This window comes from Coloeus monedula, assembly GCF_965178545.1.
Source record: "Coloeus monedula genome assembly, chromosome: 27".
NCBI classification, from domain to species: Eukaryota; Metazoa; Chordata; class Aves; order Passeriformes; family Corvidae; genus Coloeus; species Coloeus monedula.
The window spans coordinates 1,257,869-1,273,999 of record NC_138807.1 but is presented as its reverse complement, the minus strand read 5'-3'; the positions used below and the strand labels follow the sequence as shown (position 1 = coordinate 1,273,999).

The 16,131-nt window shown below is 44.5% G+C and overlaps 1 protein-coding gene across 4 annotated transcripts in view; it reads left to right on the top strand.

Moving 5' to 3' along the window:
- The window catches only part of LOC309582692 (ceramide synthase 4-like), a 44,672-nt gene that overhangs the window by 22,513 nt on the left and 6,028 nt on the right, over positions 1-16,131 (top strand). For all 4 annotated transcript variants that reach the window (XM_082298006.1, XM_082298003.1, XM_082298004.1 and 1 more), the window contains 5 exons: positions 4,616-4,733; positions 7,156-7,274; positions 9,233-9,290; positions 11,740-11,790; positions 15,623-15,715. In XM_082298006.1, coding sequence (XP_082154132.1) covers positions 4,616-4,733; positions 7,156-7,274; positions 9,233-9,290; positions 11,740-11,790; positions 15,623-15,715 — 439 coding nt within the window. The remainder of the gene's footprint in view (positions 1-4,615; positions 4,734-7,155; positions 7,275-9,232; positions 9,291-11,739; positions 11,791-15,622; positions 15,716-16,131) is intronic.

The window sequence follows — 16,131 nt, the reverse complement described above, 5'->3', positions numbered from 1 at the left end:
ACACCTGGTCTGCAGATCAAAATGAGTGGCTGTAACTAGTAGACAAGTTTGGGTTTGGTGGCTGTAGCTTGGCCTCTGTCAACTTATTCTACCCGCAACCACCACCAGCTATTTATTACTTGCAACTGTACTTGGGTGCCAAGTGTTCCTCTCTCGAGTTAGTTCCTGGTGGTGCCTGCTTTGGGATTTCAGAAATGTTATAATGTGTCCATGTGATTTAACTGTCAGGACTTCAGGTAAGTAATAAGAGGCAGGGGAAGTCCAGAGGCTTTTCTGCAATGTCTGCATCAGCCAACTGTGCTGGGATCAATTGTTTCATCCTTTTTTTGGGCATTAAACTTGTGAAAGAACCTGCTTCCTCAAGGGTTGATTTTCCTCTCCTTTGCACTGGCTGGCTGAACTGGGGAAAACTGAGACAGCAACTTCTAAGAGCCAGCTATGCTGGGGATTAGGTGGTGGCTGTTGGAAGAGGACCTGCGGTGTCTGGGTGTGGCCTGGGAGAATTGAGGCGGTTGTGGGTACAGCCCTGGGGGTGAAGAAACAGCTCATATGTAGTGAAGCAACTCCCCTGTGAGCTGGTTTGTGCTGAGGAAAGTGGGGAAAAGTGGATTCAGTGGTGGAGAGTAGAAAGCCCATTACTGCTGCAGTGCTGGGCTATGCCACAGTACTGAGGCAGGAACTGGGGGAAGCAGTTAATGATGTCCTGAGAAAAGAGAGGACGTGGAACTTGGGAACCTCCCATGTTCCTTCAATGTTTCCAGAGTGCACTTGTGAGTAGGAGATACGTCCTGCACCTCTAACTTGGATCTTAAGCCCCTGCGTACCTTAGCAGAACTTTTCCCTGGACCTACTCCTGCAAGGATGTTGGCTTCTCTTCTAGCTATGTAATGTTTAAGACCATTTCTGTGACAATCAAATTCACGGAGTGCTATGATTCTGAAGGAATATTGCGAAGTGTTTCTTGCCTGCATGGTTAGGAAAATGTGGCAACTAAAGTGCTTTGAGGGATAGTGAAGCCACTGAAAAACAGAATTTACATACAATTTTTGATTTGTTTGATTTTGGTCCAGGGATTTTTGGATGTAGGGCAATTGAAAGGAAATGTCAGTGAATTTGAATCCACATAGCTCCCAGATTTCACTAGAAGAGGATTTTAGTCAGAAATACTAGGTCTCTTTGTGGGAGGGTGGTGACAGTATGTGAGCTGTATGTCGTACATTGAAAGAAATGGATGCTCTTGATCTGCCAGGAACAGATACTTGAACTCAAAACCAGAAGAAAGAAAGGATACCAATTCTGAGTATTTTATTTAGAAACGTACATTTCTAAAGTTTATTTTGCACAGAGACTTTTGTTGATCCATAATCAGGAAGGATCTGGAAATGGTTTCCTGTTAAGGTCTTACAGGCAGGGCTTGGTGCAAAGATGAGGGACATGTTGCAGCATTTGATTGAAAATGGACATGACTCAGTTTGGACAGCAGCACTGTAGTGACTCGAGACCTTGTAGCAAACAGAACAGTCACTTTCAGTGGTGAGGAACATTCTCCTGCAAGCAGGAGAAGGCAGAGACTACTGCAGGAGCACAGCAATAGCCCTCTGCCAAAGGAAAGCAGGAGGCTAAAAGAGACTGTGCAGTTCAAAAATAGCAGTTCTGCTTGCTGCTGTCACTGGTTCTGCATTTCTTAGTACTTGAAGGTATTTGCAAAGTGGCACCCTTATAAATAATAAAAAAAAATCCCCCCACAAAGTTATTTCTTGTATCTCGCACTAACTCTGAAAGCCTCTGCAGAAGGAGTGTAGCCCACTTTTGAAAGGTGGGGGAATAGCAGCTTAAGCCCCTTCATGAGAAATCCATTTAGTTTCAACTTCAGCAGGTTTTGCACAAGACAGATTGTTCTGTGATTACTGAAAAAAATGCCTTGGTGAGACCTCTGCCATGTAAACCATGGAGTGAGAGGTGCTCACTGATGGAGAAGTAGGCTGGTGATGAGAATCATCTCCCTGACTGTGTCTGACTCGGAGAGGGGCACTGCTTAGTCCTCAGATTTATCCTTTTGTCTTTCAGAGAGCTGATAAAGTGCCGTGATGAGACTGTCCCTGCCACTGAGATGACATATCTGTGATGTTGAAATCTATGAGCATCATCCTCTTAGGGTTATGCTTGGAACAGTACTTAACTGAGAACTGAGTCAGAGCATACAGCCAACACATGCAAACATCCCTTAGGAAGAATTTCAGGCCTTGATTTCCCAATGATGTTCATAAAAGTAGGATGGGTTCCATAAATCATGGGTAAATGCAAAATCTCAACAACTAAGTAACTGTAGCTGGTTACACCCTGTCTTCATCCACTGCGACTGGCTTGTTTGTTACAGCGAGATTTTATGCCATGACCATGAGAAATCAGCAGGAAATATAGAGAAATCAGGGACTAAACAAAATTAAGAAATTTGTCAGGATACTTTAAGTAGTTTTTCAGTAAAATAAATCTGTTGGCAAGCTGTGTTGACACTCTTTGCTTTAATGTGTCTGGAAAATTTCAGAATATGGCCTGATAAGAAGTTGCAATGAGGTTGTTTTCAGCAATAGAATTTATTACATCTCCCTCTTCAGAGGTTCTTGTATTGATGCCTGGTCTTTGAAAGAGGAAGATCAGGCCTACTTCAAGGAACTGTTTAATATAAGAACCAAGACCTGGTGCAGAGCTTAAAGTAGATGTTTTCCCAACTTCAGTGGAGTTATGGATATTATTGAGATACTGTGTTATTGTTCTTAGCACAGGACCTGCTGGTCCATTAGCACTCTTATTAAACCAATCACTTCATATTAAAAAATTCATTAAATGCAATTAAAACATTTCTTGAGAGCAGTCATAGCCAAAACCTGGAATTCCCAGTGATGGCTGTATTCCTTTGCCATCTAACAGCAGTGCCAGGGTGCTGCTAAATTTCCCTGTGACTAGTCAATGCTTACCTGTGTTTTTGTGATAACTATGTGTCTTGTTGCCAGCAAGCACACTTAGCCCTGGCCCTTCTCTTATGGTAGAAACATATAATTTTTGTTGGTCTTGGTACATCTTTGAATGTTCCTATAGCCAGTGATGCCAAAGGAATTTCCTAGAGATGGTGACAAAGAACAATTGATACACAGGCACGTGGGTTGGCTGTGCAAAAGAAAAGTGGAAATGAGCTGTTATATGAGTGAGCAAAATGTGTACCCGTTCTGTGGTTTAACAGAAGTTACAGCATTCCTTAGGTAGGGGGTCTTTTTATAAAATTGCTTTTAATACTTGTTAATTAAATTAAGAAATGAGTTCTTGAAAACTTCTAAAAGACCCTTCTGAAGGATGATGGACCTGAAATTGTCCCTAAAGACATGCATATGGAGTATAAGCTCTATGACTAGCAGAGACCGCAGGTAACCACACGAGATAATCACAGCCATAAATATATCCCATTTATATCCCTATTTTGAAGTAGAACAGCTTTAAACACCTATGTAGTGAAATAGCTTTTGCAGCTTTTTTAAGCGAAGTGGAAAAAAACCACAATTGTTCTGTATCCAAATCATTAGGGAGAAGTGATCAGAGGACCTGCCTGGACAGCAGCAGTGACCAGGCAGAGCAGGTGTGAGGCTCAGCACTCGCTGCCTCTGTCATCTCAAACCATCTTCAGCACCAGTTTGCAGTCAGTAACACAGAGACACTTATCCAGTGGCAGTGTGTAAAAGGGAGCAATTAATAAAAACAGCTAATTCTCGAGAAATTCAAGTAAAATTCAGTTGATTTGGGTCTCTCTTTTTTTTTAATATTGTTTGACAAGTTTCTTGTTTGTGCCATATTTATGCAGGCTCTCACTTCACACCTTCGATGAGGATGTTTCCTGCTGCTGAGGTAGAGAGGAGTGTCAGTAGTGGAGGAGTTGAATTGTTGAGCACGGGAATTCTCTGAACAGTTTTCCTTGGATAACTTTTTTCTATTTATGCAGATTTCTTTTGCTTTATTTCACTGTGAAAGACTGAAGATGCACAGCTGGTGCAAACATCCATTCCTTGTGACAAGGTTTCTAGTTGTCATGTCCTTATTTTGCAACTGTGTTTGATTTATATTTGGAAACATGGAGGTAAGTTACTCTAGGAAAGACCAAGTGGCTTTCTGTTTCAGCAGGACATTTCTTCTGCATTAATACTAGACCTCTGGCTGAGCTTCCCTCTTGATCCCGAGCCAAGGCCTTAGTTCAGGTGAATGCCATGTATGTTCCATGTTCTAGATCAAGCAGGAAACAGCATTTAGGCTTTATCACCAGTGTGGTACTCCCCATCAGCTGCAAGCAAGCCAGAGACCTGTGATTGGTGATGCAGAAGTTGACAAAGCAGGATACAGCATTTGCCAACCTCGTGTAAATTTGAATATCACAGCACAGAACTCAGAGCAGTAGGGTACAAGTCCAACAGTTCATACTGTAAGTTTGTGATTTTACCTGGTTAACAAGATACTCATGTTTAGATTCACATGTGGGAGGCAGCTGTTAGGTACTGCATCATGTTTTAACAGTGCTGCAAAATCAGAAATCACTGCTCTGGTTTTGGCTGACCCTTTGTGTTTTCTTTTGCAGAGCCGTAGCCCTGCCCCTCAGTACCAAACTGGGTGTGAGAGACAAGCAGAGACCAAAAGCTCAGCCCAACCCCGTGCTAGAAACTTTCTATAGTACACGCCGCAAGAACCCTGGAGAGGTGAGTCCCTTCTTCCTTTGCTTTCCTTTAGATTTTGTGTCTTTAGCCAAGGAAAATCCCATCTGGGATCCTGAAGTTTAGCAATGCCATTCATATTTGGAAGCTCAGCAAAGGAAACACTGCAGCATGGGTCCTCCTGCAATGCCATCAGCTCTCAGTTCTGCTTCCGAACTCCTGGGAGGAGATGGTGCTCTCGAAGGAAATAGTGACAACTCCTGTTCCCTGCAGTGCTTACCTTATACACAGCACAAAATGCAGCACAGGGGGCTCTGCCTGAACGTCAGTGACTCTTACTGTCAGGGTGCCCGGGGTGCCCAGAGAGGTGGTGGAGTTTATATCCATGGGAAAACTCAAAGCTCTCTGGACATAGTCCTTGACACCTGGCTCTATTTGAGCAGGACCCATTGGACGAGGTGACCTCCATGGTCCCTTCCAACCCCAGCCATTTTGTGATGGCTTCTTTTCACATACTAGCAAATCCTGTAAAAAATTAGTCACATCAGCTGCCTTGAGTTGACTGCACATGGCTAGTCCCTGCAGCTCAGCCAGTGTCTTGCTTGATCTCCTAGTCCTTGACTGGGTTATTCTGTTGCCATGCAATCCATGAGTTTGAGATTGGCCTTGCAAGAAGCCAGAGTCTTTCTTGGTCATCATCACAGAGATTGTGAGGGGCATCAGAAACCTGCAAGCACAGCTAGTGGGTAGTTTTCCCCTGAGGGATAAGAAGAGTGATTTTCAAGAAATTGGCAAGATGACCCAGAGTTATAATGGCTGCTGCTGATGGGAAAAACCACTGGCAGGATTGTGAATTGTCAGGTGATATTAGAATTTAATCTGGTCAGTGAAGTCACTGGGTGTGAACTCTGTGGTAGGGAAAGGAGTCTGATTTTCATTCAGCTTGTTTTTGTAGGCTTTCTCTTGGCCTCGAAGCAATAACTGTGAACTCTTACCAAGGATGGGTGAGCAGGGGGCTCACCATGGGTTCCGGTCCCAAGGAACAATTCTACTGCAAACACATTGCTTCAACAAGGCTGTTGCAGCATGGTTTGTGCTGCAGTGGGGCATGAGGAGCTCCAGGACATGCAGTACTAGGTTAGAAATAAACGAAAAGAGGCTAAAATTAAAGTGTAGGCATTGGTCTGGGTAGTGCAGCCAGCCCATCTCTGCAGCAGTGGGAAGGAGTGTTCTCAGGGACACTTGCCAGTGTGGTGGTCCCTGACCTTCCACTTGCCTTTCTGTCCCCAAAATCCAAAGATTTCTCAGTATAATTGCTTCTGTGGCAGAGATCTAACTCAAGACCTGGCTTTGCCACCACCTTGTTCCCACACCCGTTGCACTGAAGTGGTACATTTTATCCCAGCAGATCTGGGATTCCAGAACAGATCCTCACCATGAGACAGCAGCATGAGGTGGAGCAGGAGCTGCTACCTGGCTCTCTCCACTGCCTGGCTACACCTCAGCCAGTCTTCTGGCTTCCTTCCTCTCCCATGAGCTCTCAAACCACTGCTTGGAGGCAGCTTTTACTTGTCCAATACAGTATGAGAGTTTGTAGTTCTTGGCAGCCTTTTCTTGGGAGGAATTCCACATGATGGAGCAATTGGAGAATATAAATTAGTGTCTCCATTTGTCTCCACCACGAGAACAGAACTCAAAAAACAGCATATCTGAAAGCAGCATATCTGAAAATTGGTAATGAGCTTATTTTTGTACAGCATGCTCAAACTAGGTAAGTCACTCTCACATGATACCAATTAAGGTAAATGCACTCCATGAAAAACTATTGCTTTGCTTAAAAAATAAGGCCATCCATGATGACACTTCCAAGTAGGAATATAAAACACGACAGACTTCTTTCTTGTCACATGCCAAACTCTTAACAGCCTAAGGACAAGAAGGAAGGTAATTGCAGGATTTCTGTGAGTAATCTATTGAAGAATTACCCCTAACAGGTTTACCAGAACAGGAGAATATCTGGCAGGAAAATGATGTTGCCTCTGCTCATGACATTCATCATGATACTGCATCAGAATGCTGAGAGGCATGACAAGATTCAGTGCAGAACTATAAAATACTATTTAAGCTGCAGTGATCTTTCTTGGAGTGACAGATTTAAGGGATTTGGTCCCTGAAGACAGGGTGAGAAAGTGATTTGACAAGTCACAAGAGGAGACAAGACCAGTTTGAAACTGAGGAAGTTCACATAAAAAATGAGAAGTTTCAATACTAGCATTAACAACCAACTGATTAGAGGGGAATTGAAAGATTTTCTGCTATCCAAGATCTTGACTAGGAATGGACAGCTTTCAGAAAGATGCCTTAGCCTGAACAGACTTGGGCTTGCCAGGGGCTCCAGCTGGGCTCTGTGGTGGGTCATGTGAAATACTGCCCTGGATCTGAACGTGCTGCCTCACCTGTTTTCCAGCGTGAGCTGCTCAGTTTAGCCAAGCAATGTGACCTGCCAGTGAGGAAGGTGGAGAAGTGGTTCCGGCGCCGGAGGAACATGGAGCGGCCCAGCCTGTCGAAGAAGTTCAGCGAGGCCTGGTGAGCAGGAGCACAAGCCATGAACGTCAGGTTTTCAAAGAAGCTGAGCTCCACAGACAGCTCACTGCCTCCCCCTGCTCTCTATCCCTACACAGAGAGATCCCAGCTCCCTGTGTGCCCTCCATCCCTGTGCAGAGAGCATTTTGGGTCTTCCCTGACCCGCTTGGCTCTGCTGTAATTCTCTGCTGCTGCTCTGTTACAGAAACATTTCTTGCTTTTCCCCCCTTACTTGCAATTCCAAGTCTCCTTTTACTGCTGTACCTTTATTCCTTACTGGGCCCTTGTTTCTGACTTTTCCTGACTTTGTCAGACTGGCATTCTGCTCTGACACACATTTGTACCTGAACAACTCTCTGCTGTTTACATCTTACTGCTTTGCTGCTGCTTTGGTATCTACTAAAAAGGCATCCTTTCTGTTGCCTTTCCTATAGTTTCCCTTTGCCTTCCTGCAACGAGATTCCTTCTGCTGCACCTTTTCTGCAACTATTTTGCACACTGTTGCTTTCAAACAGCCACAGGGTTCTGCTGTCATTTGACTTCAGCATCCTGAAAGTCACAAACTGGCACCCTTCCACAGGGGTGGAAACTTGTGAACAAAGAACAAAAACTGCCTTGGAAACAGCTGTGTGGAAATCCTCCTTGTTATGTGGAAGCACAAAATAAATAATCAGGTCAGCCAGATCTGAATGTCAGTCCTGGCTCAGCTTTTCACAGAAAAGGAGGATTCTCCACAACTTGGTTGGAATGCCTTATTTACAAGAGGCTGCTCTGCTATTTGTGTAAGGAATTGAGTTCTCCCAGGAAAGCCACAAAACCAAAAGAAATCATTAAATACCTGGAGTACTATTCATCTATCTAAAAGTGTGTATCCATAGGGTAGGCATCAACTTTGAGCTCATCAGCTTGTGCTCCATTTAACACTTCACCTCTAATTCAAAACCCCTGCCTAAAAACCCTAATTCAATAAGAAGAAAAGGATATGTATTACTTGTTTATAATATTCCAGATAGTTACAAATATTTACAGAAATAGTGAATAAGCAGTTGTAAAGCAACAGTGTTTATTCTGCCTCCATCCAGATGAAATGTCAGCTCTCCCTGCACTCTGATGACTTGTAGTAAAAAGTAACAGTAAATAGGAAACAGTAAATCCTTTCCTGCCTCTGAACCCACTGAGGATAGTGTCCTTCCACCTGCCCTCTGTCACCATGTGCAGTCTGTAGACAGAATGTCTCTCTGATGTGACATAGCAGCTTTGTAGAGTTTATTTTTGTCTTGGAATTCCTGGGAATTTCATTGACAGGTGGAGTCTCTCAAAATGCAGTTATATCTGAATTGTTACGGAGATTTTTGGAAATTAAAGGACTGGTTTAGACAGTTTTATTCCTTTGAATATTTCCTGTGGTTCATTCATTAATAACTTGCTTATTCTGTTGGGATAAAATTCCCCTCATTCCTTACTACGAGTGTGAATATTCAGGTGACCTGCCTCTGTCCACTGAACTGGGCAGTTTGTATGTACTTCTGTGTGGGTTTAATGTTGGTAAATCGTTATTGGCTCCTGACTGGGCCAAACATGACAGTAATTAGTTACTGTACATGATAACAAATTTAGCACGCTGGATCTCCAAAGGCCATGGGGAGAGATTGGCATTGGTTCACTTTTACAAATTCAGCTGCTACTGCTGGGTAGCTTTGGGATTATTCTCTGAGTGATTTTAGTCAGTGAGATTCTTGTGTCTTCTGCCATCTCTATAGCAGAGGAATTGCTCTTTGTGAAGTCTGGGAAATGTGCTGGTAACATGCAAAGAGCTGCTCCTGTTTTGGTCATTCCTTGAAAATACAAACATGTCTTTGCCTTAATAGTATTGTTCTTTGAATTAGTGTGAGGATACACAGACTTTCAGCTCAGGCATTAACGAATGGGATTCTAATGTCCTTTGTTTTGTTTGTTTGTAGCTGGAGATTTACATTTTACATCATTTCTTTCTTCACCGGACTCGCTGTCCTGTACGATGTGAGTACACAAGCAGTCACCTGCTGTTCTACCCAGCCAGTGCCTGCAAGAATGGCAGAATTTATTGTCAAACATGTCTTTTCAGACCCTCTTCTAGAGGTTTTCCATACAGGTTGGTGTGTGTCCCCTGCATAGCACACTTAGGAGACCACAGACATACTGGATCATGCTTATTTTAAGGACTCCAGGACCAAGATGTTTCCTCTTCTTCTGGCAAAGCAGAAGACAGCTGGGATTGTGTAAAAGTGCATTTCTGCAGGGTAGGAGATAGAACACTTACCTAAGCTGGAAGCTGCAGGGCCTGTTTGTGTGTTGTATCCAATACCTCTTTAAAGTAAAGAGATCAGCCTTCCTTTGGAGCATAGACTGTAATTTCATAATTTTATCTGTTAATTTTCTGTTCCTTACCCAGGATATGATTGGTTCAGGCTCATGCCTCTGCCTTTTCTCCAATTTGATAAATAAGTGAGTCCTCTGGATACAAATCGAACTGCCTCACCAGGCAGAAATGGTAACAGGAGCCATGGGTATGCTCTAGTCCCTGAGCTGTGGTCACTGAGCTGGGACTGGGGGCACTGGCCATCCTCTGCCTGTGTTTTAAAGGTTCCCCTGACTCTTTTGGTGCATCTGGTTCCCTAGGTGAGCTTTGCAAAAGTCTTCTGGTACAGTCTGATGGGTTAAGTGGTGGAAAATGTGCACATCCCAAGGCAGCAGGCACAAACTCTCCTTGTAACTCCTCATTATTGTAACAAGTGAAGGACTTCTGAACTTACACAGACTTTCAAGTCAGATTTTAAGGTACTCAAGAGTATGAGGGCTATAAGATGAGCTAGCTGAGGAGTAAGGTATCTGAATCCCAGCTGCAGTGTTTTGTGGATCTGCACGTCAAAACAGAAGGCTGTTCTTTGAGACCAGCTATTGAAATTTGGTCTGGATGGTCTGCTTAGCATTGTACAATGTTGCCCTGTGGCAACAAGGGGCAAAATCATATTCTTCTGTACATTATCTGTCCATTATATGGATGAAATATAATTCGCACTTTTTGTGGCTCCTGTCTTTATTAAACACACATCTTACAATTTTCACAAAAAAGGGAGACATCCATCCTACAGGCAGCACCTCTACATGCTGTAGCAAATACGTTATTCTGTTACCTAAATTGTACTAAAATGACTACATTAAAAAGAAGGACAAAGAACTAACATGACAGGGCATATTTGCATGTGAGATTTCCTGAATTTCACGTGTTTACTTTGTAACCTGAGTAGCTTTTTAACATGCATTTGTTTTTGTGAAGTACCCTTCTTTCTTTAGGAGAAAAGCAAATTTTAAATTCTGTATTAGTAGTTTTAGTCTGATAGCAAAAACCTCTGCCCATGAGTCAGTGAAACAGCCTGTAACAAAGGAAAGTTATCTTCCAGTAGGCCACCAGAAATCAGCTGTATTTGCTGAGAGTAGAGGAATGATGAAATTCAGGGATCTGGAGTTCCTTTCTAGCTTAGGTAAGCAGTATGCTGTAGTTGTTTCACAGTTTTTGCTTTGTCCTTTCTGGTTCTATATCACACATCTCTCCTGGTTCTGTACATGTATTTGGTGTAAATTCTACTCCCAACCCCACTCCCGGTCAGCAGGGACTGTGTCTGTTCCAAATTATCACTGCACCTAAAACCACTGCCTCCTGCTCCCCCTCTGTATTGCCCACACACCAGCAGTGCTCAGTGAGAAGAAGAAATGCTGCCTTCTTGCCTCAGCTCTGATACCTGGAGCCCTATAGAACTTAGAGAAAATTACCCTCATAGGTGTGAGGCATTGCTTTGTTCTGTGAGCTCAGATCCAGTCTGGGCACAGCACCAGGCAGAGCATGCTCCATGCAGGGAGGACTCTTGGGGACTTTAGTTGCAATGTTTCTATGAAAGTTGCAGAACTGCCAAGTTCTAAACTACCAATTTTCTATTAAACAGAGCAGGATCTTTTCAGAAGTTTATTACTTAACAAACCTCAGCAGAACCTTCACTGTTAGAGGAAAAACCACATAACCTGACAGACCAGTTTTCAGCTTTCTATCCACATTTAAGTGTTATGTCTAAATCACAGATATTCCTAATGAAATACTTGTAAGATTATTTTTAAATGCTGAAAACACCACCACCACCTCAAACTTGTAGGAGACTGCAGAAAGCTGGGAGGAGTCTTCTCTGAGCTATTTTATTTGGAAGGCTAAATAGTGTGTGAGATTTCAGGCAAACAGCCACAATTTGGAAATGTCACAAGCAGATGCACGTCCTTCTAGTGGAAATCTCTTGGCATCTGGATTCCAGACAGCGTGACCAGCTCTGCCTGCAATAAAACACAACAAAATCTATAGCAGTAACAAACTAAAGGAATTAGACAATTGATAAGAAAAGAACTGCTCTGATATTCTCACATACATCTTGCATTTTTGTTGCAGAAGCCTTGGCTTTGGGACCATAGAGAGTGCTGGACAGGATATCCACAACAGGTGAGTCACACGAGGGGAAATTGCTGTTACAAATCTTGTATTGTGTTTCTGTATTTTTTGAAAATTGGATTATATTAGTGACAAAAAGAGGACACTGAATTAAATTCAGACACAGAAGACCTAAGAATTCAAAGCCAGACCCTCATCTAGGGAGAACATCTTTGTACCTGGTGTCATCTAAACACAAGAGAAGATGAATTGGCAGAGGACTTTGTCACTACCAAGAGAAAGTGAAGATTTATATTCCAGGGTTTTTTGTCTGACAGTCAAAGCCAGAGCAAGACCCCTTGACTGTGTGTGGAGGTTACAAACCCATAAAGGGAAAAGTAATGCCCAATTCTAACAGTGTGAGCTGCAGGAAATGTAATGGGACAAATGACTGAAGAGTGAGGCAAAGCCTTTCAAGACGAGTTCTGAAAAATCCAGTATTGCTCTAAGGCCAAAATTTTACGGGCAGATCTGTAGTTCTGTGTAAAAATGAAACCATGCAAACAAGTGGGGCTTGAATAGGAATGTAAGGCTGAAAGGATCACTCGGGTCCCCCTGTCTCTTGCTCTGTACACTTGCAGTATGTGTCTTGTCAAAAACAGTCAGAGCCTCCATAATGGCACACTGTGATGGACTGACCCTGGCTGGCCAGTGTGCCCACCAAGCCCATTTTTCTCCTCCCTTCTCAAATGGAACAGGGGGAGAAAATACAGCAAAAGGCTCATTGGTTGAGATAAGTACAGGGAGAGAGCAGTCCCCAGTTACCATCACGGACAAAACAGGCCTGACTTGGGGAAAAATTATTTTAATTTACTATTAATCAAATAAGAGTAGATTAATAAGAAATAAACCCAAATCTTAAAAACACCTTCCTGCACCCCTCCCTTCTTCCTGGGCTTAACTTCACTCCCACATTCTCCACCTCCCCCACTGCAGTGGTGCAGCGGGGATGTGGAATGGGGGTTGTGGTCAGTTCATCACACCTTGTCTCTGCTGCTCCTTCCTCCTGCTCCAGCTCTTCCCCTGCTCCAGCAGCAGGGTTCTCCAGTGGGAGACAGCTCTCCATGTACCTCTCCACTGTGGGTCCTTTCCACAGGGTGCAGTCCCTTAGGAACTGACAGCTCTATCATGGTTCACCACAGGTCCACAAATGCTGCCAGGAGCCTGCCCCAGCACAGGGTCTCCACAGGGTCAGAGCTTCCTTAGGGCACATCCCCCTGCTCTGGTCAGGGGTCCTCCAGGGACTGCAGGAACTGGACTTCTGCCCCTGTGGGCCTCCATGGGCTGCAGGGGCACAGCCTGTATCACCATGGGCTGCTGGGGAATCTCTGCTCCTCTTCCTCCTGCACTGACCTGAGGGTCTGCAGAGTTGTATCTCATATTCTCACTCCTCTCTTCACATCATTCTTGCCCAGCAGTTTTTTCCATTCTTAAATACATTGTCCTCAAGGCACTGCCGCTGTTGTTCATGGAGCCAGTGGCAGATCTGTCTTGGAGGTGTCTGGAACTGGCTCTGTTGGACAGGGGGCAGCTTCTGGCATCTCACAGAAGCCACCCCTGCCCCCACCCTGCTACCAAAACCTTTCCACATAAATCCAACACACCCATTTTCCAACATTTGTAACAAACAGAAAAGACCGAAACCAGGGCTGGTCATGTCCCAGTGGCAAAGAGCAAGCCAAGGACAAACCTGTGTATTAGCAGGAACAATACAAATACAACACAAATGTATTAATGACAATTTCTACTAAACAGACTATGCCCTGTGCTACAGACAAGGACAAAAGAAACACCTATTCTCCCAAATAGTCTGATCTTCGGGGGGAAAAAAGTAGCTTCTGATCCTAGAGGTGATCCAGAGCTCCTGTTTGGATAACCTGGAGTGTGACCAGCACATACCAGCTAGGGAAATGTTCACATCCTCCCTGGAGGGGGATCCAGCTGTGCTTCCTCTTGTGGCCAATCGCTGGTGCTACAAAGGAAAACAAACTAAGATTTATGAAGGCCATAAATAACCAGTTGGTATTTGGGAGCACAATACTCCACGTTCCTTTGGAAATGATTGCAAAGCCCCTTTAGTAATAGTAATTATTTATCAAATAGATTCAGGTTTAAGGAGGTCATATAGTGCCACAACAGCAAAATTGCTGTTAAATAACAAGATCTTGCAGAGTGGGTCTAAGCTTTCAGGTTCCCAGCTGTAAAAGCCCAGATAATTTACCCTGAAGAATGTGAATTACATTTCCTGCTGGGATTGAGTTTTCCCCCCATTACTTTGATTAAACTGGAAAATCTGTGACAGAGTGCAGGGTATCTGAAGCATCCTCAAGTCTAAAAACTGAATGATTTATTCAGCTACTCCTTTTCCACCATAATGAATTGGTTTATGTAGTTTTTAAAGCTCTGTACTGTCTGCTCAGGAATCTGAACAGTGCTGAAGAAATACTAAAAATATTCATGATCTTCATGGTGGTTCCCTAAATGTTTGACATGGTGTGGTAAAGTGGAATTTCCCCTGCTGGTTGATTTCGTTGTGGCACAGAGAACATTTAGTAAGTGAGCATGTTGTTCAGTTGAAGTCTTTCCCTCTGTAGCTACAGGAACTAGCTTTGTTGATTTGGTTGCTGTATTGGGTTTTCATGGCCTGGTGTTTGGTAGCAGGAGGCTACAGGGGTGGCTTCTGTAAGAAGCTGCCAGAATCTTCGTCCATGTCCAGCACAGCCAATCCCTGACAGCTCCGAGGATGGACATGCTGCTGGCCAAGGCTGGGCCAGTTAGAAATAGTGGTAACACTTCTGTGATAACAGATTTAAAAAGAAAGAAAAGAAAGTTATTGCACAGTTGTATTTGCAGCCAGGGAAGAGCGGGATGAGAACATGTGAGAGGAACAACTCTTCAAGATCAGTGAAGGAGGAGGGGCAGGAGCTGCTCCAGGCACCAGAGCTGAGATTCCTCTGCAGCCCGTGGTGAAGACCATGGTGAGGCAGCTGTGCCCCTGCAGCCCCTGGGGATCCATGGGGGATACAGAGATCCACCCGCAGCCCTGGGGATCCCCGGAGGATGCAGAGATCCACCCACAGCCCCTGGGGATCCCCGGGGGATGTAGAGATCCACCCACAGCCCCTGGGGGAGGTGCCCACGCCGGAGTGGGTGGATGCCTGAGAAGAGGCTGTGACCCCGTGGGAGACCTGTGGAGAGAGGAGCCCTGCTCCCAGGCTGGAGCAGCCTGGCCTTGAAGGACTGCACCCTGTGGAAGAACGACCCAAGCCACGGCAGTTTGGGCAGGGCTGTTTTCCGTGGGATGGACTCACGCTGTCGCAGCTCACAGAGAGCTGTTGCCTGTGGGATGGGCTCATGTCAGAGAAGTTCATGAAGAACTGTGTCCTGGGGGAGGGACCCCGCAGTGCAGCAGGAGAAGCCACAGATGATGAACTGACCATAACCCCCATTCCCATCTCCTTGCACCACTGGGGTAGGAGGTGGAGCTGGGAAGGAGGGACGGGCAGGGGGAAAGGTGTTTTTAAGGGTTTATTTCACTTCTCATGATCGTGCTCTGATTTTGTTAGCAATGAACTTAATTCATATCTCTAATTAGAGTCTGTTTTCCCATGACTGTATTTGATGAGCTATCTCTCATGGTCCCTATCTCAACTCATGAACCCTTTGTTATATTTTCTCTTCTCTGTCCAGCTCCGCAGGGGCATGAGAGAGCGGCTTTGGTGGCTGCCTAGCATCCAGTCAACATCAACCCACTACAGTTGTCTTTTGCCTTGAAAGGAGTTTTAACTTGCAGCCCTTGCACTAATGTATCTGATGGGTATTTCCCTATCTCTCCCTCTCACAGCCTCTCCAACCCTCCCTGTTCTGGTACTACATGCTGGAGCTCTCCTTCTACTGGTCACTGGTCTTCACCTTGCCCTTCGATGTGAAGAGGAAGGTGAGTGGCAGTCTCAGGGAAGAATCAAGTACAAATAGGACACAAGCTGAACACTCAGGGGAGTGGTCTGTTAGAGCATGTGTATAGTGCTAGTCAAGGTTTTGTGGGACTCTCTCCTTGCCCATTCACAGGAATTTCCACTCGGTCACTGGCTTTCTCTTCTCTGGGAAGTGAAGAACACCAATCCTGACATAGAAAGATGCAAAGTACTGCAGAGTTCTCAATCCATACTTAAAAGCCAAACATAAAAATTGCCTCTTCTGCAACTCTTCTAGGGTGCACTGATCACAGAGACAGGAAAAGAGGTGGTTCTCTGCCAGTAAAGCTGCTTGTGTTCCTGGTGCCAGTGTCCCAATAGACAGAGTGCAGCATCAGATCATGGCTGGTGGAGAGAGAGAATGTTCTTTGTTGTGAGA